General features: G+C 44.5%; 1 protein-coding gene across 1 annotated transcript in view; it reads right to left on the bottom strand.

The window, feature by feature from the left end:
* Window positions 1–17,017, bottom strand: part of CCDC71L (coiled-coil domain containing 71 like) — a gene marked incomplete at both ends in the record, with an annotated part of 29,291 nt that extends 12,274 nt beyond the window's left edge. The window contains one exon of the mRNA XM_082014115.1: window positions 17,001–17,017. Coding sequence (XP_081870241.1) covers window positions 17,001–17,017 — 17 coding nt within the window. The remainder of the gene's footprint in view (window positions 1–17,000) is intronic.
* Window positions 17,018–26,527: the final 9,510 nt, after the last annotated feature.

The following is a 26,527-nucleotide window of genomic DNA, read 5'->3' on the forward strand; positions in this document are numbered from 1 at the left end:
GTTCCTCCTGCTAAAGGAGCCCTGGGGCAGTGGGGTTTAGGCAGCCTCTGGGTACAGCACTGTGAGCCGGCACAAGAGGCCTGGCTTAGGGAGCAGCGCAGGTGCCGGCTCACCTAAGATGAGCTGAATTTCTTTACTAAACTGAGATCCTGCCCCAACTTAAAACCTGCTAGAGGTCTGCTTGTATTACCTTTAGTTGTATCACCTTATATTCTTTAATGTATTTCAAATGTTATTCAATGCAATTCTATTTCAAAACGCCTGCATTGCGATTTATATAAATTTCCTAAAATATTCTAATCATTTATAGTTCAGTAACACTTGGTTGATAGTATTCCTTATAATCCATTTAAAATTATTTTGAATTCACATCAGCACATAATAAATATCTAAACTGGATAATTTGAACATGTTAATTATTTTGACCATTTTTGAGAATATTGTTATAAAGAAAGAATAAAAATCAACTGATAATACCTTGAGAGCTGGGCTTTTAGACTGTACGTTTTAAAATGAAAGAAAAGATTCTCCATAGCTATAGATACTCTTCATCTCAATACAGACACAGTGACTGATGCTAGCTGAGGTTTTGACCCTATACATGATCTGCATTATTATAAGGTCTCTCCTCAAAAGACAATAATATTCAAGGCAAGTTCATCCTCGGTAAAGCTGCAATGGCTCCAGGTGGATGAGTAGCTCATTTACTGGTATTTTAAAATTATCTTTCAGAAATGCAGTGAATTACCTAATGTGTTTATTCTCACAGATGCATATACATCTTATGAACACTATCAACCAGCAATTGCATTAAATATCTTCCAAAATATACAAGTGCCCCAAACTTTCATTACAAAGTGAAAAAGTTGTCAAAGTTAACAAGTCATCCACATTCAATCTCCATTCCCCTCAGCTACCTTTGGAAGGCTCCTCCAAATAAGAAATGGTAGTGGTTTAATCTTTTACTAATTTAATTAAACCCATGCTAAACCCTAGTGCAGTCATTCGCTCGAGTTTATATGTGGCTTATTTCAGTTTATTTTGTACTGGCTCCGATTCAATTTAAGCTCAATGAGGCCTTGGTACCCACATTTAAGAATATCCACATAAGGGTTAGCACTGGTTTAATTAAAGCAATCTGATTAAGCCAGATTTTTCACTGCCCATTACCATTCTCTTACACCTGCATTTTGAGTCGTAAGGTTTTGACACTAGGAGCCTGAAGTTAAAGTCCCGATGTGGTGTCTGGCAGGAGCTGCTCTGTGATTCACATTTGCAATTCATGACCTGAGCCATTCATTATTCCTTTGCAGGCAAGGAGAACTGCAAATGTCCCGTCACTTTGGAAAAAGTCATCGTTATTTAGAAGTGTAAATGAAGATGCCAAAGGCTAACCTCAAGTCCTGGCTGAAACAAAGACTGGCATATTTAATCTCTGGACTGTAGCAATGGACTGGACATACTGTAACAGAGAAATACTGCATTTATTCTCAACATTACATATTACATGCACTAGAGCTGTTTTTCCTTTCATATTCCTCATGCTCTCCATTTCTTTTCTAGCTTCTTCCTGATCCAGATTCTTCCTGATCGTCCCTCCTTGGCTGAATCACTGAAATTCCTGCTCACTTGCTTCCTGCCAAAATGAGCCGGTATTTCCAAAAGCACCGCTTCCTCCCAGTGACTAATATCTTACAATACAGGTTTGCTTTGCTTGCTGCCTGTCTTGTTTTGTCCCACAATGCTTATAGAATTAAACAATTTAGCTACAAAGTGAATATGATAATATGCAGCTCTTGATATGTACATGCTATGTATATGACAACAGCAAAGGAAAAACAAAACAAGAAAGAAACAATAGAGAAAGTTAAAAAGCTGAGACTCCAGGACTGATGTAAAAACTGTCAATAATGAAGAAAATTAAAATGATTGCCAGATACAATGCTTATTTGTATGAAATTTGGGGGGAAAAAAATCTACAATCTATCTCACCAGGGCAGAGACTATTGAATGGCCTTCCTTGGTGGCAAGCATTTCCTAGCAGACAGCTCTTGTGCCAGGAGAGGTTAAGACACATGGAGAGTTGGCCGATTATAGGAAAGTGGAGAGATTAGAAAGGGATTAGAAAATGAGCAGAGAAAGGCAAGTAGATTGCAAGGAAATGGCTCACCTGATGGCAAACTAAATCAGACACATTTTAAATTGGTAGAGTGTCTGATGTAGGCTAGCTGGAAGGGTGGATACAGGCATTTCATCCATTTATCTCTACTGATTTTAGAAAAATGTTATGATTGGTTTAGATGGGAGTCCTCTGGGAGTCCTGATTAAAGTGAAATTAATTCTATCACAGGTGTAGATATGTTTTCAGTCAAGACTCATAATTTCCTTCAGACAAGATCTTCTTTAAATTAACCGCCATCGGTTATGTGATACCCAGAGCAGAAGCGGAGAGATCTGTGGCAAAAAAAGATCTGGTCAGTGCTACATCATTTCAGTTCCTATGCAGCCTTCTCCTGTCCCTCCTCATGGACTATCTTCCAGTACATTAGCTTTCCCAGAAGTCACTCACCACTTCATATTTCTGGTCAAATCCCTAGTTACTTCCACGTTGAACAGTATCTCCAGCTTCTGATCCACAGATGTGGCAGTTAGTTATGGCTGGTAAAAAACTCATTATTTTCAGCAGTATGTCATGTGCTGAAATTAAAGATGAATGAACCTAGATAAACTAGGTAGAAGAGTTGTTGCTGGGAAAGCATTTGGATATATAACTCCTAATACAGACTAGAGATACTGGTTATCTGGCGCATCCATATTTGACTTCTAACTCTCCCATTATCACTCTTCAGTCTGGTTGTCTCAAACTATGGCTAATATAGTGTAGGATTCCTTTAGTACAATTTGTTGGCACTACTGCATTTTGTACAGCTGGCTAATAATGCACTGGTATAAAAACATGAGCCATGGTCTCCCAAAAGTTGGGAGACCTGAGCTGTTGCCTAACTTGGATCTATCACCAAAATAACTATTCTGAAAATTCTGATGTCTATGGCAAGATAAAATATTTTTGAAATTCTGAAAATGTCTTCAGGACAAAAACCCTCTTGCCTGCCCAAGCTTAGCTGACATGAAAATATACTTCACCATGTCTAATAGTTCCTGCATTTGAAATGTAAGATGACAGGAAGAGTGTCGGGCACAGCACTGGCAGGCTGCTCCACCAGGGAAGGCATGGAGGCCAGGAGCTGAGGGGGAGGCTGTTGCAGGCAGGACCACTGCCTTGCCGATGAGGTGTCGGGGAGTTGGTGAGTCCAGATCAGGAGCAGGTCTGGAGGCAGAGATCAGAGTCAACCTCAGGCCACCGATCAGCTAGGAGGTCTGTCATTATGAAATAGGTCTGAGGCCAAGCCAGGGAGTCAAGGTCCATGTTAGAATGAGAAGGTCCAAGAGGAGGTGCAGACACAGCTGCTACACAGCTGCAAGGTAGCCCAAGCAGTGCCAGGCAAAAGAGCATTACATTAAAAGCTGCTCCCAAGGGAAGGAGGGGCAGGCCTCCTCGCTTTATTTCCTTCACAACAGCTCTTACCAGTGAAGAGGCTGAGCTTGAGTCAGCCAGCCAAACTCCTTGGAGCTGGGGGAGGCACTGAGGGCTCTGACAATGGTGTATTAGGATAGACTGAAGGTCCATCTGTGATAGTGGCCAGAACTGGCTTCACCCTCTTGTTTTGCTCTGTAGGCCAGACACTCTCACTGAACAAGAAGCTCTGCTCCTAGCTGTCTTTCTCTGTATTTTCTTCTCCTTTAACACCCTAGTAAAGAGAAGTAGAAACAAAGAGGAGAACCAGCACCACTATGGCTGCAGCCCTCATGCCCCCACCACCAGTATCAACAGTGTGAGAATTGCCACCCCCATTTTCTGAAGTTTCATCGCCCATTATGTTTGGGAAGAGCCAAGGACTCCATGACTACTGCTGCACCCAACATGTTAGTACAGCAAAATCCACAAATCATCACCTGAAGAAATAGCTCCCACTATTCCCAAATTTTCCTCTGTGCCTCTGAGGGCTACCGGGGTCAGCCTTATTTTATTATGCCTATCACTACCCTTCTCAGCTACTGCTTCTCCTGTCCCTCCACCTATTGCATTCTTTTTTAGTACAAACAAAACCAATTCACCTTTCATTTCCTCTCTCGGTGTTTCTTTTTCATGCAGTTCCTTCTGCTCTTAATCTGTTTTCATTTTTTTTTGTCCCTTTTTTTCATTTTTCTTTCACCTGCCATCAAACCATGTTATTCCTTTCCACCTGTCTACAGGCAAAAGGTGAGTTGCATTGTATCAGAGTGCACCTCTTGGCTCCTGCCACTTGACATGCTTAGGTGGTGGTATTGGTGGAGGTTCAGCCAGCAGTGGTATCGGAAGTTCAGCTGCAAGGTGGAAATTGTGTACTGCCATGGTGGTGCCCCTCTTTCCCTTCCCTGTGCAAGGGCTGTGAGGGTGCAAGACAAAAGCTCCAGTTTACTTGTACATGCCTCCATTTCCCTCTGTTTGTGCTGGATGCTGAGGGAGAGAAGATCCTCTAATCATAGACTGTGGCAAGTGTTGGCCGACAGCTGGACCAGCATCTGCATTAGGTGAAGTGCTGCTGCTCTGGAGCAAGTGAAAGGCCACAGAGTTCTCCTCCATGATTATGCTCAGGCTTCCCCTAACCCATGTGAATTTTTAGCATTCACAACATCACCTGCCCAGGAGCAATGTGGGTCTCCTGTGCAATGAACACGGTCTGCAAACCAGCAGCTGGGGTTTAGATTACTCTGGAAAGAATTGCAAGAATAGAAAGTGTTTTAAGGAGACCTACAGAAAGGCTAAGGGCAATAGTCCAGAAGAACCTAATTTTTTGAAGAAATAGACTGCATTACTAGTACCACAAACTGTATTGGGTTTGCAGTTTTGGCAGCTGGGGGGCTGCAGAGGTGGCTTCTGTGAGAAGCTGCCAGAAGCTTCCCCTGTGTCCGACAGAGCCAGTGCCAGATGGCTACAAGATGGACCCACTGCTGGCCAAGGCCGAGCCCATCAGCGACGGTGGCAGTGCCTCTGGGATGATGTATTTAAGAAGGGTAAAAAAACCCAGTAACAGCAATTTCATCCAGAGAGCAGAGTGAGAACATGCGAGAGGAGCAGCCCTGCAGCCCCCAGCCCAGAGCAGGAGGGGCAGGAGGGGCTCCAGGCCCTGGAGCAGAGGGTCCCCAGCAGCCCCTGGGGAAGCCCACAGGGAGGCCGGCTGTGCCCCTGCAGCCATGGAGCTCCACAGGGAGCAGATCTCCACCCGCACCTGGGTAGGGCCCCATGCCGGAGCAGGGAGAGAAATGGGGAGTGAAGTTGAGCCCAGGAAGAAGAGAGGGGTAGGAGGAAGGTGTTTTTTTAAGATTTGGTTTTAGTTCTCATGATCCTGCTCTGATTTAATTGGCAATAAATTAAATTAACTTCTCTGAGTCGAGTTTGTTCTGCCTGTGACAGTAATTGGTGACTGATCTCTCCCTGTCCTTATCTTGACCCACGAGCCTTTCGTTATATTTTCTCTCCCCTGCCCAGCTGAGGAGGGGAGTGATAGAGCGGCTTTGGTGGGCACCTGGATCCACCCAGGGTCAACCCACCACACAAACTCACATCTTAAATGTACCTAGTGCACAGCACAGGGCCAAAGGCATTATAAAAAAGAGGAGATCAAGAGTGAACCTGGATGTGTTGCAGTGGATTAACCAGAAATATGCAGTTCAATCATTCCTTTTTGGTAGGAACATTTGTAGTTGCTGCTGGTGAAAACGTTTTCCCCAGCTTCACAAACATTGTACAAAAGGTGTGATGCCTCTAAATGGCTGTGGCCTTCCTTGCACTGCAATGGCAACCACTTGGAAAGCACCATGGCAGTAGTTTCAGGTGGGCAGCGGTACGCACTACTATCATCCCTTTGCTAAATATCTATTTGCATCATATGCAAAAAAAGTTCCTGAAATAAGATTAATCATGGCCAGGCAGTGAGGGGCAAATCCTTTCTGTGCTTGTCTTTGAATTCATTGGCCTTGGTGTAGCACTGGACTGCATATTGAGGGTGCCTCTTCTCTAGCATCTATTGTCACAACTCTTCCTAAATCTTTGGGTAGCCTGAGACTTAGCAAGCTGTGGATCAGATATCCTCCTCTCTCCACGGGCAAGTGAGTCCAGGTGATATGTTATTTAAGTGAAAAGGCATTATTAGTAAAGGACAGCAGACCAAAATAGAAAATATCAGTATGTGACTATAAATCTGTGGTGCACCCCTTTGAATACAACGTACAGGTCTTACCAATAGCTTTGGTATAGCAGGCCTAGAAAAGTTATGAGGATGAAATTCAACACAGTAAAGAAGCAATGGGATGGTTTCTATACAAAGAATGAGTGCTCGGACCTTTAGCCTGTGAAAAATAGGTTTATGGCAGAAAATCGTGAGTGCATGGGAAAGACAAATGGGGAATGGTTATGTGCTGTCTCTTGTAATACAAGACCTAGAAAGCATAAAATCAAATTCTCAGATGGCAAACGAAAGAGACACTTCTCTATGCAGTGCATAATTAAGCAGTGGAACTGATTGCAGGATGCCATGGGTTTCAAAAGCTTACATGATTCAAAGAACAATTAGACAAATTAATCGCTAAAAATAATCTACCAAGCACTATTAAAAAGAAATCATACCACAGGATCAGGCCTCGGTCTGGATGTGCTAGTGAGAAGCCTGGTTGTCGTCCCCAGGATGAAGCCCAGAGGATAGCCTGGAGATGCTGATCCTCCTCCAGGTAGGTAAGTGGCAGTTGCTGTACTGATGATGGTGAAAATAATAATTAACATTACAGGGCTAGATAAAATTATAGTTCTGAATGATACTGCAACAGGGTGGACCTAATCTGAGGGTGGGAAGCATGGCAGAGACAGGGGCCCAGGGTTCCCCTCTAGCATGTGAAAACTAAATCCTATTAAGGCAACTTGTGATTTTTGTCCGCAAATTTTAAAAGGAATAAAAACTGGTAAAAGGCATCTGTCATGATTGCTGTAACCCATAAGCAGGCCTCAAAGACTGTAATTAGAAGGGGGAAAGAAGAATAAAAGGAAGTTCTTATCATAACCAGTTTTAAGTGGGGATATGTTAATACAAGGTGGTACCTGCTGAACAAAGTAGTTTAACAAGAGGAAATAGAAACCAAGAAGGCTGATAAAAATATCCAACATATCCTAATGTAGCAAGTGAAGGATGAAATCACATATTTATTTTTGGCATCTAAGTTAGATGCTGAAATGCCCATGGAAAATGCATAACTCTTCAATTAAAGAAATAAATGTGGTCGTCTAGTTTCAGATCCTCTGAATTTGTGTTTAAAATAGGCTAAGGTAGGTAGTGTGCGTGCCCCGGGATGGCATTCTTGTATTTTCCCAGGCAGTGATGTACAGTGAAGTCTTCCATTTTCTAAGCATGTACTAACTGTACTGAGGTTACACAAAGGAATTCTTGTGGATCCAAGTAGGAAAAATACTAAAGACCAGTAATGAGACAGTCATCACTCCTCACTCAAAATAAATGGGCATCAGGATCAGCACAAGGCAAACGGAGAACAAGACAGATACCGCCCTGAAGAGACACCTGTCACTTCCCTAAAGATTTTTTGACACAATGGGGGCCAACCAGGGCCAGGTACTGTACAGATATTCACTCTGGTTACCTGTGGAAACCCTGGAAAATCCTGGAATCGGGCAGGTGTGTCCTGGGCCATCCACCTGTGCACAGTAAATGCCCCTACACTGAGTGTTGCTCTGAAACAAAGGCCACCCTTAGGACACTCTGCTTCAGTTAATGCCAAACAGCTGCAATCTGGTTTTGAGTTCAGCACACGCATTTGTAGCAGCTGTTTGCAGCTGGCTAGCTGTCTGCCTGCAAAGATTCCAATAATATCAAGGTTATTTTATTAATACTGAATTTCTTAACAAATGGATTCAGTTATGTGACACGTGGCTTGCAAAAAATGTAAGGCATTGAATCCAAACCATAAAATAGCAACCTATCTTAGAGTATCATAAACCAAATATCAGACAAACAGTAATAAGACAACTGACTGAAAAGGAATGGGAGTATGCCCTCTTCATTGCACAGCGCCATATTGCCCCGCTGCAGTCTAAAATGTGCTCATCCGAATTCTTGCCATTCGTGACCGCAGGGCCGTGAACACAAGACATTCCCTGTTGGTGTTACCATCCCTGCCCAGCCCATATGAGTCATTTACCTCCTAGATGCCTGTTGTACATCACTGATGCCTTAACTTCACCCCTGTGCATAAATTTCTTCCTCCTCCTGACAGGTGCTTTGGAGGTCACTGCATGCAGCAGCAATACCGATGACATTGGCTTCACTAGTGCTGCAGGCAGAACCATCCTGCCTTTGGCCCAGCCATATGCTCTCCCGTCACAGCAGAGTGGCTGAGCACGGTACGACCTGTTCCCCCACGCAGGACAGCTCACCCGCCTGTGCTGCCCCGTGTCTGGCAGGGACGGACTGAAGGCAGGAGCATGCCCTGGTGGAAGGTCCTTGGCTGAACATGTCAGCAAGCTACACCCACTCCAACCAAACCAAGCCAAACAGCAGATATTTTCTCCTTCCAGAGGGAAACAACCAGCTTCTCTGCTTTCGTCTCTCTTTTCTCTGGGAGAAAACAAACTTTACAGCAGGCTTTTCTTCAGCTTAAGCCCACCAAGTGAAAGCCCAAGAGCCGCATCTCCCAGCAGTCCCTTGCATGAGGCTCCCAGTGAGTTCCAGCTCTCCCTGCTGGAAATAAGCTGTTGTGCCCTCACTAGTATTTGGGGCTTCTTCCTAGCCAGTGAAGGACCAAGACCACCTGCAACTTAGCAGGGAGGGCAGTGCCACCACCAGGTCCAAAGGGTCAGTTCATGCTTCTACGTACCCCATAGACTTTCTGGAAAACTTTTTAATAAAGGAGGCTTTTGGGGGGTTTTGGTATTATCCTAAATGTACTTAAAACTTATTAATGGAAGTCTAACATTTTAAATTTCCATCTTTCAACTGAAAGATAGAGGTTTCTTAAAACATTCCATTTTCTCCAGAAAAGCCTAGCGTTGAAACTAATTAATATTGCTGACTGCATACCATTCAACTTCATATTGTTCTCCAGAAACTGTGACTTCTCCTTTTCTAAATATCATTTCCCACAAGTCAGCATGCAGTTCTACTGGTATGCTTTTCTTTCTCTTTTTTTTGAATGCAGTATAACTTGATCCCCTTCTCATGTTACTGGAAAAGTATTTATGTTTCATAACCGTTTGGCTTCTTTTACTGAACTTGATAATGTTTACTGTATCTCTTTTGCTAATATCTTGACTAGGATCTTTACATCTGAATTTAATAACTTTGTCCTGTACTCTGCTTTCCTGTGTTAGGGATAACTATTATCTTACGGGCTTGAATAGAAGCTGTCTCAGCAGCTCCCCATTAGATCCGCTGGTGTTGTGAGGTTGCAGAATGTTACCATCCTCCATAGCGATATTCTAGCAGATAATATTCTGTCATAGATATTGTGTCTAGCAACTGGTGTGACAGTAGCTTTAATTTAAGAGTTTTCAAAGATTTTTACCTGAGAAGCTGTGGCTGCACAAAAGCAGAGGGTTTGAGGAAAAAGGCTAGGCTGGGGGCGGGGCAGGATTTTGACACCTTCGAGTTGATGTCTGGCATCACACATGGCAGGCTCACTATTTCTGACATCACTCATGCAACTCTGTGTTTGGGTGGTTATTGGATTCATATAGCAGAAGAAATAAAGTATGTAAGTTCCTCAAATATAGCCAACGTACAGCTGAGAGAGGGGAGAGCGCAGGGCTGATGGAAAGGTTCTGCAAAAGCACAGGAGATGCTCATGCTCCTGGGTACGTGTATAAGGTAGGGAAATATTTTGCAGAAAGTAGTCAGAAAGATTGTGGTGGGCTGACCCTGGCTGGACACCAGGTGCCCACCAAAGCCACTCTGTCACTCCCCTCCTCAGCTGGGCAGGGGAGAGAAAATGTAACGAAAGGCTCGTGGGTCGAGATAAGGACAGGGAGAGATCAGTCACCAGTTACTGTCACGGGCAAACCAGACTCGACTCAGAGAAATTAATTTAATTTATTACCAATCAAATCAGAGTAGAATAATGAGAAATAAAACCAAATCTTAAAAAAAACACCTTCCTCCCACCCCTCCCTTCTTCCCAGGCTCAACTTCACTCCCGATTTCTCTCCCTCCTCTCCCTGAGCGGCGCAGGGGGATGGGGAATGGAGATTGTGGTCAGGTCATCACATGTTGTCTCTACCGCTCTGTCCTCCTCATGGGGAGGACTCCTCACACCACCCCTGCTCCAGCCTGGGTCCCCCCATGGGTCCCGTCCTTCAGGAACAGACGGCTCCAGCTGGGTCCCCCACGGGGCCACAAGTCCTGCCAGAAAACCTGCTCCAGCCTAGGCTCCTCTCTCCATGGGGCCACAGGTTCTTCAAGGAGCCTGCTCCAGCGTGGGCTTCACAGCCTCCTTCGGGCATGCCCCTGCTCTGGCATGGGGCCCTCCCTGGGCTGCAGGTGGAGATCTGCTCCCCCGTGGAGCTCCATGGCTGCAGGGGTACAGCCGGCCTCACCATGGGCTTCCCCAGGGGCTGCAGGGGAATCTCTGATGTGGCTCATGGAGCACCTCCTGTCCCTCCTTCTTCACTGACCTGGGTGTCTGCAGAGCTGCTCTTCTCACATATTCTCACTCCTCTCTCTGGCTGCAATCGCTGTTAGCGGGGTTTTTTTCCTTCTTAAATCTATTCTCCCAGAGGCACTGCCACCATCACTGATGGGCTTGGCCTTGGCCAGCAGTGGGTCCGTCTTGGAGCCAGCTGGCATTGGCTCTGTTGGACACAGGGGAATCTTCTAGCAGCTTCTCACAGGAGCTACCCCTGCAGCCCACTCAGCTACCAAAACCTTGCCACGCAAACCCAATATAAAGTTGAAAAAGATGGAAATTAAAATGCAGTCAAGATTCACACTGCTGTGGAACTGCAGCAGCCAGAACCAGCCCCAGCATCAGCAGCCACCCTACCAAGCATCACATGTTCTTCAGTGCTGATTTCAGACTGACGTCACGTGAGAGAGACTCATATCGCAGTGGCTGGTCTCTGCCGCGCCTCAGGGTGAGTGAGTTTTGCTGGTCATCCCCAGCTGTAACCCCTGGCAAAGGCAAGTGGGAAAGTTCTGGGGGACACCAGGTCCATATCTGAGCCCCTTAACCTGAGCTGTCTGCTCAACTCCGGTGAAGCCTTGGCACGCACCGCAGTGGGCAGCCGGTAGGTAGTTTTGGCACAGACACCTCTGACAGACCGAGCTCTCGCACGGAGCCTGTCCTCAGCCAGAGAAGTCACTCTCTTTCCTGTTCTGCTCCTCTCTGTCGAGTCACGTCCAGAACTGGATTTAGGTGCTTATGTGACACAGTTTACCCGGTGACTTGGTGGGATGTGAAAGCTCTGCCAACACTCATTTTGGATGTCACATGTAGTTGTAGCACAGATGTGCTAAAATCTTGTCACCAACTCTTCTCCATAAACACCCAAATACTTTGCATTTCCGTAGCCTAAGGATCTCAAATTACTTCAGATGTTAATGAACGAAAACACACAAGAGCCCCGTGCGTAACTTTGATGAGTAACACCCCATGGATGAACGAGAGACAGGCGGAGACAGAAAGCCAAACACCTTCCTTGCCATCACACTGCAAGTGTGAAAGACCCAGATCCATCGATTCTGAAGTCTCCTCATAAAAATTCTTTGTCTTCCAGTTTTATTTCTAAGGGACACGAAAATATGGAGGAAGAGGGGACACTCTAAAACTCCCGGAGAGAAGGTACAGCCTTCCCCCGAGCCTATTTTCCTCCTCAGCCCCATCACCACAGCAGCTCGGGCTCCTTCAGGCGGGACCTTCCTTGTCACAGCAAGGCTGCGCTGTCACCCCGCTCCTGGTGGCACCCGACCGCACGGGGCGCCGAGGGACCGGGAGAGCACCCCGTGCGCCCCGGTCCCAGACTGGGGCGACAGGAGCGCCCCGTCCCCCGGCCGGGAACCACGGGGCGGCGGGGACGCGCGGACCCGGGGCCGCGGTGATGTACCTGCCGGCCCAGCAGGTGTCACCACAGCACCAGGGTCGCGTCTGTCTCGGCGGCATGACGCAATCACGGCGCGGGCCGGGCGTGTGGTGACGTCACGCCCGCAGCCGGTGACGCAGGCGGGCGGCGGCAGCCATAGCAAGCTAGCAAATGTGAAGGGCGGCTCAGAGGAGCAAAAGTTTGTAGGAGCAACTTTGTTTTATGACCTTTGGCCAGGCCACTGTTGCCATTACTTATGGCATCGTAGCAGGGCACTGAGGCCTGGGAAGGGTCAGGGCCTCACTGCAGCGGGTGAACACAAGGTGCATGCCCGGGAAAGGTTACTCGCTAAATTGCCTAGGCAGAAAATTGGCGGGGAGAGTCATGTCTTTGGATGGGATGTCAGGTCAGAGCAGTTAGGTATCAAAGCTCACGCACAGTGAAGTCACAGAGAGCGTTTGTGGTCAACAGTACAGCTGAAATGCCTAGGGTCATGCCAGCTAATGTAGTCATCACAGATAGACAGACACCTCCAAAGGCTGATTTAAATCCTCCTCCATGAGCTGAATCTGGATTTGTGTTCAGTTTCGTGGTGCCAAAAATTGCATGTGTATCTCCCCAAGCACATCAAACATGAGACCTTCCCTTTTCCCTGACTGCAGGACCTGTGACAGATTTGCTTATCTCAGAAATCTACAGTGTTTCAACATACAGAATTTGTTTAAATGGGATTATCAGACTAACTCAGATTCAAACAGCTGTTTTTTCCCCCAATCACTAGCAAAGAGAATCCTTGCTCTTTGTATTCCCTCTTTCATGGAATTAAGGCTGGATAACAGGGTAATGCCAAGTCCCTTTGAAATGACTGCCAACACAAACACTGCTACCATTGCACATGCACCCTGTGTGCACAAAATCAGGTCCTTTCTGGACCTCCAGTGTTCTCGGCTCTGCACTTTAAATCCCTCAACTACATGGAACCAAAAAAAAATTTTTTTCCCTGTTCATTGACCATGCATTACCTAAATAATGGTAATATAGTCATATTGGTAATATGGCTTATATAGTCCATAGGCTTCCATACTTTTTATCTGCCATAAGTTTTAGTGAGGCCAGTTCATGGTACTCACCTCACTGGTACTGGAGCATCTTGCAAGCTAAATCTGGGATTTCAGATCAATCAGCTTTTGACATGCCTTCAGTCTTAGCAGACGGACGCTGCCCTGAGTATACTGCTGTTTATCTAAGTGACACTGAGAGAGTTAACTCAACCGCCGCTGTTCTTTCCTGAGCTGTTAACACAGGCAACTCATGAACTAAGCAGGTCACAGTCAAGCCATGGTCTTCTGGGCTGCTTTCCCTCATTAGCACCCTCCTGGATGCAAACCCTCAACTCCTAAACTCCCAGTAACACCTTCTCAAAGGTCCCTTTCATCTACAACTATCGTGATGCCAATTACTTGAGGCAAAAATAAGGAAAAAGATGAACAAAAGTGTGGTTGCCACCTCCAGTGCTCAGCCTGTCAAGATATGCGGCCTTCTGTGGTCTATCAGGGGAATCACCTCTTCTTGAAGGATTTTCAAAATGCTGCCTTCAAAGTCACTCATTCATTTGGGTTTGTTACACACCCCTAATATCAATCACTCCTACATGGTGTCCTCCTGTCCTCCTCTGGGCATAGCAGGGATTCACCTTCAACGCATCTATTTTCTTCTCTTTAATGGATTCCAGAAAGAGTCCAAGGACAATCTAAGTATTTTAGATCCTCTGAGACCAGAGAGGGAATACCCTCCTAGTATCCTTCCATGTGATCCTCATCTCTATATTCTTATTCTTGTCAACCTACCAGACACTTCTGGGGTACTGTTGTACTTTAGAAAGCCTGCAGCATCTGGTCTATCCAATACGAGGTCACCCTCTTCAAGGAGGAAAATCACACCATCTCAGCCAAAGCATTATGTTATAGGAGGCACATGCAGAAAATACTGGGGAAGAACATCAGCTTCCCAGAGAAGAACAATTGCTCCCCGCTGGGACGAAACACAAGGCTCCTGCCTGTCTGCCTCATTATGTGAATTTAGGAAGACTTCCCATAGTTTCTGAAATGCACCAAAGAGACTCCAAATGTTGTTCAAGAGATGAATATTGTGGGCTATGTCTCTTCAGTAGCTGATAGACAACCAGATGAATGACTATAAAGAGATCCAGCTCCATGCCCTGCCTATTTTCAGCCACATAGCTGCATGCGGGTGAGCTGGCCTAATAAAGCCTGGGGGCACATCAGTCTGACCAACATACTTGGGATCACTGTGTCCTACATGCTCTGGAAAGCATGATCCGGCCATCTGCCAGATTTTAACTGCAAAAATAAGAGACATTAAAAATTTCTGTCACACCTATCTAGCTGATACCTGAGGTGGTGTGACTCCAGCTGGGTCATGGTGCAGAGACAGACATTGTTACGTACCCGTTGGGCTTTGGGGTGCAGAACTGCAGATCAAGGGAGACTAAGGCACAGCTTACTTTCCTGGGCACAGGGAGGATCTGAAGAGCAGGCACTCTCAAAATGCAAACCAGCACTTTGCAGCAATTACTGCCTTCCATGAGGGACCAGGATAGTCTCACCCAAACTGGGCTGAGGTAGCATGTCCTCCCCTGCTGAACAGCTCAGGCTTCATGCTGCAAAAAGGAAAAGTTTAAAGTGGCTTCACAAAAGTTTGCCAGAGATCCCTGGCTTTCCACTGCAGGCAGGAAAGTAGAGGGGCATGCATTTTATTGGTAATGTAATATTTGTGATGGTAACTCAGGGTATCCTAAAATACACGGGATGTCTGGCAATACTAGCAATGCTCCCATGTTTGTCTTTAACCAGCCCTAGCAGACATAGTCAATGGAGGACCTTCTATACAGACCAGACTGACACATGATGAAGCACTAATATCCACTGCATAATGCTGCCTTCACTTAGTGCATAAGGGTTGACACTTCCCATCGTACTGGTTCCCATCTTTTCTTAGCTTTCCATTTCTAGAAAGCAAGTATACGAAGATTCAGTTCTGAATGATGTGACCCCAGCACCCCAACGGCATCCCCAGCACCCAAACAGGATCCCCAACCTCCTCCCACAAGAGACCTGCCCGCAGGCTCTCCATACAAGCAATTCAGCACTTTGGAATGAAATCCTCTTATTCAGTCCAAAAAAACCAAAATGTGGTGATCTTCTGGGCACTCCGCTAAGGCCACCTGTTAAAGCCGTTGGAGAAGGTTAAGGGTATGTTTCCTGAAAAGATTTAGGCTGGGAAAGAGCTTTCTCTGTAGCTGACTTTGTATTCAACTAAACTCTGTGGAGCAAATATATTCCTACTTGAATGTCTTTTTAGTACTACAAGTATTATGACAGCAGATCGATTAGCCCACAGGGTTCCTGGAACTCTGGTAAGAAACACTTTTGTGTGTAAAGGCTATGTTACTTCAATATACAAAGACAGGCAATGAGGTAGTTTAGAGGGAAAGCATTTACAACAACAAAAATACATAAATCCTCTGATAAAAGTCTAGCTTTACATAACTCCTGTGTAATGCAAATATACTTACCTCCTCCCAGGCAGGAGGATGCACCAAAAAATAAGCATACAGCTGAGCAAATTTTCAAAGGTTAAGAGAAATAAGTAACAGAACAGGAAGACAACCCAGCAACACAGTTCAGAGAGCTTGTCTAGGGAAACCTTGTAATGTAGTCTATGGGCAGCAAATTAGATTAATTATTTTCAGCATCAGAAGCTTTCAAAGACTGAGGAAATCCTATCTGTATCTTATATTTAGGAGTACTTAATATAATGCTACTAGACTAGAGGCCTTGTAGGAAGTGTGAACTCCTTTTCTTTACATTTCTATTTCTGACCTCTTTCGTTTCCTCTGTCAAGTCCCAACACCACAAGATGATGCAATATTGCATCACCACCTAATACTGAGACCTCTGACAGCAGCCGCAAAAACTCATGAGTTTCCCTACCCTTTACGAATAACCAGTGGTCTTAAAGATCTGCTTACACACACTCTGCTACCACGAGGAGTACATCTCTCTCTGACAAACTCATACACGTATGAACAGGCAAAAATAGGTATTCAAGCCAGTATGAGGTATACATGAGTTTTACAACTCAGCTGATGTGTGTATGTATGTGGTATGGAGGAAACAGCTTGCACTGCCCCCCCCCCCGCCATGCTTTAAATAACTATTCTGAAGCATAATAGCCTAAATCAGTAAAATGGGAGACAAAGCCTTCAGCAGATGTATCTCAGAAGGTTTCTGAACATCTGCTGTTTCCTGTTTTGAAAGATTTAGATGTTTGAAGTGAGGGATTTTGTGCAGAATCTTGATCACCAGGAGCACCGACATAGCAGGAGAAAAGGAAAGAGTGGGTATTTTTTGGAGGAGAAGGGTCTAGAGATAGGCAAGACTCCTCTTTTCCTTGTTTGAGCTTTCCTGACTCTGCTCTGCCTACAGAGGTCATTCTGGATCAGGCCACAAGGCTACTTTCATGCCCAGCAGATCTTAAAAGATTCCCCTGGATGCCTCTCCCTGGGAACCCAAGCTCACGTAGGAAACCTCTTACAGAGGATTTAACAGCCCGCTGGCATCCCTTTAGAGGGATGCAGCACGAACCCAGCCTTAATTTGCTCTTCTTCTGGATCTGGCCCCCTTCCCCAGGGCCTTCTACTGCTTCCCCAAGCAATGACCTAGAACCGGCATAAAAAGAGATGGGCTGCCTTTCCCATAAAATGAAGCTGTGAATGGAGGACGGATCTGCAGGCAACACTTACCTCTCAGTTACAGCCATTGCACGAGCAGCCACCATACCTAGCACATGATGCAAAAGCCAAGCTGAAATCCAGCTCACTCCTCCTCTGCTTGTTGGCAAGTTATAGCAAGAAGAAAAACTTACTTTTGATACCAAAGTTACCATATGATTGTGGATATGGACAAAGCAATTACAATGATGTTAAGACAACTGGTCAAATATTTACAAGATCAGTTTTCAGAGCAGAGTTGTAAAATAAAGGGATTCTGTCACTTTATGTTAAAGCCTGCACTGAATGCATCATAAAGTGCTTACAACCCGATTAGAATATTCCAGCTTATAAATTCTGCAAGAAAGGAGAAAGCTACCTACCATTCCATCAGGAAACACAATGTATCCCACAATTTTTTTTCCAATTTTCTTTACATAAGGAAGCAATTACAAAACTGAATGTCGCTACTGCTGTGATTAGGCTAGCAGGCTCTGGCTTTGTTGGTACAAGACCTACAAAGATTCGCATTTATTTTTTTTCTCTGCTGTCAATATAGGAAATAAAAAACAACCCAAACTGTTAGATACTATTTCCTAAATTGCAATGAACCCAGTCTGTCGATGACAACAGAATGTTTACAACTAGTTCCAATATATGTCAGTATATAAAGTTATTGCTGAGCATTTAATGTGGTTGTTACTCTTTATCGCAGTTCTCCATGAAACAACATAAAAACTGATGTTTGACTGTGCAGAGGACACAAAAGATACCATCTTACATTTTTCCATCCTCCAAAACTCCCATTCGAGATCATGACAGCAATTCCTTGTCATATTTTTATTACATCTGAAAGATAAAGGAAATAATTGCATTTTGACTGCACCCCACAAGATTGTATTAGCAAAACGATTGCTTCTTTGCATGACTAATTTTGATTAAATTGGCTTCATTTAAATACCAAATTGTGTTCATCACCTTCCTTCATTAAGCTATGGTATTCTTGACTGGTTTAAACTTCCATTTTTTATATGGTAAAATGTGCATTTCAATTTATTTTACAGGCTGTTCTTGATGGGGAAAAAAAAGAAAAAAGACCAACAAATAATTTATAGGGAAGGGTTTAAGTCACATTTGGAAATCAACAGAAATAAAATAATGTTAAAATGTGTACTTCCAAAGAATATACAGCCTACAAGGAGAGTATCCTTGGCAATAGGAAAGTTTGTATTACTTGATTTGCCACAAAGGCAATAAAGAAAAAGAAAATTGTGCCATATATAGCGGAGCTGAAGATTAACTGCAAAAATGTAATGTTTTATTAACTTACTAAATCCCCAAAAGACAAAGATTTTCAGTTTACCTCCTTTTCCCAAATATAATACATAAAATATTTTATTCTTTCATTGCAAATAACATTATGCTGACTTATAGCTATTTAAAATATTTTATATAATTCTTGCTGAAGTCAGCATGAAACGTGTCATTTGCTCCAGCTGTAAATTATTCCCTCTATAATTGCCTTTTGACAAATTACAGTCTTTTTTATTCAGCTGCTCAAATCTCCATATGTTTGTGCATCCCCAAATAAAGTCCACAGTTTTTAACAGGATTAGTCACCAAACTGGCTTCACTTGTGTTCCTGGAGTGATCCATCTGGGGATCTAGCCAACAACAACAAAAAAAGGCTTCCTATTTTGATCAGGTTTTTTAATCTCTTTTAAAGCATTCAGTAATACACGTGCTGTGCAAAGCTGAACTTCTTTGACTGATATTACTCATTGTATCAGGAAAAACCAAGCACGAAGTCAGTGAGTCTTCACTGTGTTTCCTCTATGCTGCACACACATCACGTGAAGGTTGTTAAAGGTTTTTACTTTGCTTTCATCTTTCTAGAAAGGGGAACTTGAGGCCAGTACAGAGTTACAATTTCTTATAGCCACATTTCAGTGTAACGTATATTCATTTTGAAACTGCATGTTTATACAGTAGTTTCTCAATTTCTTTCTGCTTTAAGCTGGTATTACGATCCTTAATGTTGTCATGCAAACAATTTTTTAAGTCAAAAGAACCCTACTGCTATGATAATTATCCAACTTTCTGTAATAGCATCTGTATGCATAACACATTAGTTTTTTCCTTCTGATAATTTATTTCTATGGAGGTTAACGATATGTACCTAGAAAAATCAATTTCATTTTTGTAGTCTTTGTGGCAATCTATGGTCTTGTAAAGCGCTCCCTGAAGATATAACCTTATATCAGCATGGCTTTCAAGGGCAAGTGTGTGAGCTGCACGCTATACAGGCTTCACCCGTGAATCTCATTGCAAGATCAGGGTCAAAAAAGGGTCAGTTTAATCGTGGAAAGAGTTTTGCTATGCATTCCAAAAAAAGAGCTGCAGAGATACAAACACTCAGCTCGGTTCAGAGCCAAACAGCCAGCAGCCAGGGTGTGGAAAGAGTGGTGAGGGGGAGTTGGTTGTTTGTTTGTTTGAATTGGATGTGAATAGTTATGCCTGAGCTGCACTTGCAGTCCTGGCACCGTAAGTCTGATGAATTAATCCTCCTGCTGTGGGTAGCCTTGGCAAGACCTTAGCTGGAGTACTACTATGTACAGTTTTGAGTAGTGCCTTCCAAAAACAACGTGGCCCATTTGGCAAGAGCCTGGAGGCGAGCTACAGGAATCGCAGGAAGTCTAAGGAACATGACCTAAAAGGAGAGAGCCAGGACTGCCCAGTCTGGAGATGGGAAAATTGTAGGAAAACAAGAATACAGACTCTTTGGAAAAAAAAAAAGTAGCTAAAAAAAGTAAGACAAGCAAGAGGCTAAACCTGTAGGAGCAGGCATTTAATCAGAGAGCGTGAAAATCTTTCCGAAGGAGAAGGCCACTGTGCGCTAGAGCAGATTGCCATCTCCAAGGGTTTTTGCGAACAGCTTAGACTCACTTCGCCTTTGCCTTAGCGTGTGGGGTTGGACCGGCCGGCAGCAGCGCCTGGCACAGGCCTGTCCGGGCCGCCGGGACTCTGGCAGCCGGCGCCCCCGAGGCGGTGGCCGCTCAGCAGCAGCCTCGGGGCCCCTGGGCCACGAACACCTCCTGAAGCTGCTCCCAGAGAGGCTCTGCTGCCTGTACTGACACCAGGACCGGTCCTGCGCGCCTTGCGCTGGTGATTAAACCACACTAAGGCTGCGGTGCTTTACCCCAACAGCGGATACGTCCACCCTCCGGCTGAGGCGGCCGGGCCGGGCCAGCGGCTCCCCGGATCGCGGCAGGGCTGCCCGCTGCCTCCCGGCGGCCAGGCCGGGCACCGCGCTCCGCAGAGCCGCGGGGCGTCCCAGCCCAGCGCCGGCCCCTTCCCTGGGCCCCCGCCTCACTCGGGGGAAGGGGCCCGGCCCCGACGCCCGGCTCGGCGGGCCGCGGCGTGGGCCGGGTGCCCCGGGGCCGTGGCGGGGCCGGGCGGCAGCGGCCGAGCGGGGCGGGGAGGCCTCACAGCCGGTTCCCTCTTTGCCCGGCGTGTGATTGGCGGCGGCTCCGGAGCTGCCTACCGCCGGCCATGGAGCCTCCCCTCCGGCCCCCGGCCCGCTCCGCTTCCTGCTAAGGAAAACACCTGTCCGGAGCCGGGGCCGCGGCCGCGCCGCTGCGGTGAGTAGCTCCGTCCCGGGGGCCGGCGGGGTGGCCGGACGAGCCAGCCCCCGGCCGACGCGGCCCGGCCCCAGGCACGGGCGCGCAGGTAGCGGCGCGGGCGCAGGGCCGGGGCGGCGCGGCCCGGCTCCCCGCGGTGGCGGTGGGCAGACCCGCCCGGCGGACGCGTCCGCGGCAGCGTGGCCGCGGCTCCCGGCAGCCCCGCCGGGCTGGGCGCGGTGAGGCTTTTGCCCTCATGCGGCGACGACTCCGCTGCTGCTCCCGCAGGCGCTGCGGGGCCGCGCGGCCCCGGCCGCCATCTCGGGCCGGGTGACGGAGGCGGCCCCGGCCCGCCGGAGGCGAAGCTTCGGCCGCAGCCACCCTTCCAGCAGGGAATGTGCGGCTGACCGGAGCCACAGCTGCAGCCGCCACGGCGCTGAGCCCCTCGTCCGCTGCCCGGCCCTTCGCTCCTCGCGGCCTTGATCCCGGCTCAAATCCTGGCCTGAACAGGAGTTACAGGTTTGATGCCAAACCTGCCGAGAAAACTGTTAGTGTGTGGAATAAAACAATGCAAAGTGAGGGATCACACTGTGCAGGGGTAGCAGTTTCCTCTGGTCTTAAGATCTATGAGTCAGCTCTGTTACAAGGCAGCTTTTAAACAATAAATAACTGTATTTCCTCATCCAACAAATAGTAACCTCTTGTGTCTATCTGGTACATGTAGACCATAAAACCTTCCCCCACCACAAATGGCCTAAAATAATCGCTGTGGGCACTCGGGAGTTGGTTGTCAGTGTAGATTAGATCACGCTGTTAAAGATCAGTGTTTGAAAACCGAGCACAAGTTGAAAAGAGAGGCAGTATCCAAACAGCGAGTGTGTCCCTGCAGGAAAATTGCTGCAAGCTGTGGGTTTTCAAACTCAGTGAGGTCTTGGTTTGAAGGTAGATCACCCATCCCTTGTCTAACTCTGTTTAACTAGAGCTTTGCCCAAATTCTTACCTAAATTTTCAGAACCAGCTAGAAGTTGTTGTTTGTTCCAGAAACACCCCCAAATAGATACCTAATGTAGAAACCAAAATATGCAAAGATCTGTGGTGAAGGCAGGGTCGTCCTAGAAACATTGCAGCCATAATAGCTGTTGGATTTACTGTGCAACCTCCTGATGGAGATGTTCAACTGTATCTGCTGATTAGTAGTTTTTGATGACGAATGTGACTATATTATCTGTGAAGTTGATTTGCTAATGGGAAGCTGTGCCGATTTCATTTCTGTGCGAGCTAGTTAGTCACTAGAGGATTTGACAGAAGAACCGAGAAAAGTGGGTTTTGTTGTTGTGTTCATGTTTAACATATTAGTTCTGTATCTTGCTTGCATAGTTCAGAACTGGATCATCTAGATGTAGGGAAGATGTATTGTACTCCTATCCAGGAAATGCAAAGCAGTCTCCTGGTACAGGACAGTGCTGGCAAGTAGATGTAGTATGCCGTGTGGAAAACTTTGGGTCCTGTCATGGTAGTTTGGGATTTTTTTAAATTTATCTTTAAAGTTAACTTTATCTGAAACTGTAAATGTAAATGGTTGGTTGGTTGGTTGTTTTTTTGTCCTAACAAAGCAGTGAAGTTTGAGATACCTTGGATTTTTTTGTAGCAGAATGACATGACATGACAATACCACGTTGTCTCTTTAAAACACCTTTCAATCAGTATTCTCAAATAATTTAACAGGTTTACTCATTGATTTATCTCCTAATCCTGCTGTGAATTATGTTTCAGTCTCAGTTACCCTAAACTGCACTGGCTCCATTCCCTTCCTTTCTCTTCTGTCCCCTGCCCTACCATTCCTGCAAATGGTGAGTCAGACTAAGGAACTGATCCAGCTGAAAATTAACCAAATTGTTTTGTTGTTGTTGTTATGATCAGTTTGCTGACTTAAGCGATGAGATAGGAACCCAACTGGAGACAAAGGTGAGCCTGTTTGCTTTTCTTAGTTACAAGCCCACCTCCTCCCACTCTGTTGCACCCCATTAGGATTCGTGGACCAGTGGTAGGACAGTTTTCCTAATACAGGGAAATTCAGTGTTGATGAGGCTCATTAGAAATAAAAAAGAGCGAGACTTTAAAATTTTTTGTTGGTGGTGTTGCAATAGGAGTATAGAAACATCGATACTGTGAGTAATGCTTAGGCTTGACAAAGGTTTTAGAAAGTTATTTTAAATTATTTTCAGTTACAAATATCCAAGTTTTCTGATGCATATGCATGAGGAAATATGGTTTTGCCATGCCCTCAAATGGATTAGCAGGAAATAGATACAATTTGCTGTCACCCTAAGAATGGGGACACTTTTGTGTCTGTCGTTGCAGAGACAGATTAGAGACAGTCGTCACTCCAAGAATTGGCTTCTGAAACGGACCTGAAAAGAGGTCAGCTGAACTGGAGATGGAGTTGGACATCTGGATTGGACTGGACTAGACACTGCAGATCGCAGCCCAAACGAATGTGGGAGAAGAGAAAGTCTTGTATGGGCAGTTACACAAGCATCATGCATTTTGCATTGTAACTGATGCAATTTGTGGGGGAATATTTGAACCTTTCACAACGTTGCTTTAGCAGTCTTTTTAAGCGGATGAAAGTGTCAAACAATTACGTTTGTTCAGCAGTGTACAGGATAGTTTTCTGCTGCATGAGGTAGAGATGCTGCTTTTGATTTTCTTGATGGTCTTGATTGATGGAGTACTACTAGAATAGCTTAGCAGGAGATGGAATATGTGTTTGAAAAAATAATCTTTAAATGCATATCACATGTCAGAAAGATGAGGACATTTTAAACCAGCATGCTTTCTTAGGTCCGGCAAAACCCAATGAAACTGATGAGTCCAGGTTTACTTTACTTTACTAGGGTCAGCATAATGACTTTTAGAATGACGGATATTTGCGAAAAATGTACGTAGCCTGTTGGCATGAAAAAAACCCTCATTGCTAGTTGCTTATGTTTAAATGAAGAAAAATATGCAGCTGTATTACACGTTTTAGAGCTTGTACTTCAAAATGCAGACTCTCCAAAAACATTGCAGAGTCAAGCTCTTCAAAGTCAGGGAATTCAAAACATAGGTTTTGCAAAACACATTTTCCCCTTCAGCATTGCTCCTTTTCTTTTCCTACCCCTCCAGCTCCTTTCCTCTTATGTGAAACCGTCATCCTGGGCGCTGCTGTTGAAGTTACAGGTGCTCAAGTTTTCCAGCAACCGAGTGCTTTTTTCAGATGAGAGGAGGACCGGAGAGGAAAGTGGTGTGTATGTGGCTGATGAATGCTGAGGCTGCACATGCATGGAGCATGAGTGTTGGAGATGTCTTGGCCAAGATGGGTAGATTTCATGGCAGCAACAAAATGTTCAGGGCAACTTCGCCACCTCCTTGAGAAATTTCAAATACTGGCTCTAAAAGGTAAAGGGAGCTAAGACAGAGTGTGTTTTCCCCTAACTCACTTCCTGAGAAAAACAACCTCTAAAAAGAAATTAGTCTTAGCTGCCAAGAAAAATGATGCACTGAGAAAAAAGAGCTATGTCTATAGTAGAGGGTATTTTCTTTTTTTAACCTTGGCAAAGTGTTAATTTCAGAGGTTGTGAGTGGCATGTTGGAAGCAGCTAAGAGACTATCAGATTTTGTTGCCAATACAGAGGGAGCTTTTTTTTTCCCCCCTTTTTAATAAAAAAGGTGTCTTAAAGACACCACCACGTCGCTGTTGCTAAAAGACCTTTCCGTTGTTTCTTTTTTTTTTTCTCCTTCTCAAGAGTCATGATTTTTGTAGGATATGTACTCTGTACGATGTGTACTGCTTATTGGTCTTCAAAATGGTCAGTATTTTACTTGAAAAGTCATAAAGAAAAAGGATATGATTAGAAGTTTTTCTGTCTTTTCTTTCTATTTGTATGTGCTTTCCCAAATTTTTTCTTGTGGGAATTCTTTTTTAGTAAAGGAACAGCTCTTCAGGCTGTAGTTAACCACAAGAATTAGGGTTGAAAGTCCATGGTTTAAATGCTTCCCGAATCTTAAGTCATCATTTCTAGTGGATTTCACTGTGTGTTTGTAGTCATAAATGGATGGTTAAAAATACTATGAGGAAGATTGCCTCGCAGTTCTATTGCTGAGGTTACCATACAAGATCCTTGGCCATCTCCATGTAACACCTGTATGGAGACTGGCTTAAAAAAATCAAATTAATTTAAGTTGGAAGTCCTAAAAGGGCTATCACCATGAAAATAAAAATAAGGGAACATTGTAGATTTAGTTGTCTTTTATTTAACTCTTATAAAATAATTAGCCTCTCCATTAAAATGTTTTGTTTTGATTCATTAGATTTATTGCCCACATTATTCTTAGCTATTTTTAAAAGGCTTTAAGCATGTCTTCTATGCATGTGTGTTAAAATTGAATTGGTGTTCTGTTAGTGTATTTTTACCGTTGTAACAGGAAAAGCGTTCTGACTTTTTTTTAAATGAGCAATCATATGTATAATCAACTTGGTTAAAACTTCCTTCCTGGTAAGTGCAGCACTTCCTTTGCATCTGGATATGAGGGCGAGCAAGAAAAGCAGAACAGCTTAAACAAAGAAGTTTTTGTGTGAATGATCTTCCTTTAAAAAAATAAGAACTTCAAAAATTAAACAAATGAGTCGTCTTCAGAAATTCATCCTTTATTTTATAATCAGGTAATATTTCCTTGTGTTTTGTCAATAATAGAGGTGGTATGTCCACAGTCGGTGCTTTCCAGAACTTGAAAAGAGAATTTTGGTTAGCATGCTGTGTTGTTTCAGTTTAACCTTTTATATTTGTATCTTCTTGTTTTGTTATCTGCTAAGGCATCACTGCATTGTTGTTTTTTTTTCCAGCAGTTAGAGGAAGATGTGTAAAAAGCGTTGTCTGGAAAAGATGTTCAGTATGTCGCTGTAACTTAAACTTAGTGAAAGGAAACTCTATGGGGCAGCTTATGCAAGTGTGCTGAATCAGCGCTGCCTTCCTCTTCCAAGCTCTCACTGAATAATTTCCACTTTAATATTGTTCAATAGAGATTAACTGTGAGCAACAATAATTTTTGTTTACTGAAAGCTTGATAAGGTAGGCCACTCGTGTTTGAAGTTGTTTTACAGGTGTGTTAGGCATGATTTGATGTATAAGGTAACAAATCAGCATCAATTTAGGAGTTTTTTCCTCTGTAACAAACTAATAGTTAAGACTGGAAGTGTTTACATTTAAAATGGATGGGTGTTTTCAGTCTGATGAATTGATTAATTTAAAAGGAGCACATCTAAGGATACTGGGCTTGAATTTAGATGTGTATTAAATATCTGTCTTTAGAAGTAGTCCCTGACTTCTGGATCCCAAGGGCTTTTTTTGGTGTAAGTCCTTATTCCTCATCACTAAAAAGAGGGGCAGAGGAAAATGGGAGTAGGCTTACCTCTGTTCAGTCTGCAAATAAATTCCTTGTTTTGCTACTTTCTGTCATTGCTGGAGCTCAGTAGGATCACGTTCTGCTCATACACAGTAACCTGTCTTGATTTCTGTGAAAATCCACTTAACATCAACAGCATCAAAACAGATGAGGCAGCAGAAGAATCAGGGCTTGATCAAATAGAAGCATGAACAAATCAGTATAGTCAGACTGCTTATTCTCAGTGAAATCTGGGAAGGCTGTCTAAAAGCTCTATTTTAATTATTTAATCATTGGGTGGTTGTTTTTCTATATTTGGTTTTGAATTGAATACATGACGTCTGAGGGGGTTTAGTATTTATGACCAGAAATTAAGGGGAAGGGGAAATAGAAAAAGTGTATACTTAGCAGGATTTTGACTGGCCTGTGATTTTAATTAAGAAGAGTTAAAAAATAAGAGTAAAGAAAAATGTAATGAGAAAGTAATCAAGTATTTGTATGTTTTGCTAGATTTCT

The sequence above is a fragment of the Phaethon aethereus genome (genome assembly GCF_964289735.1).
Source record: "Phaethon aethereus genome assembly, chromosome: 1".
NCBI lineage: Eukaryota > Metazoa > Chordata > Aves > Phaethontiformes > Phaethontidae > Phaethon > Phaethon aethereus.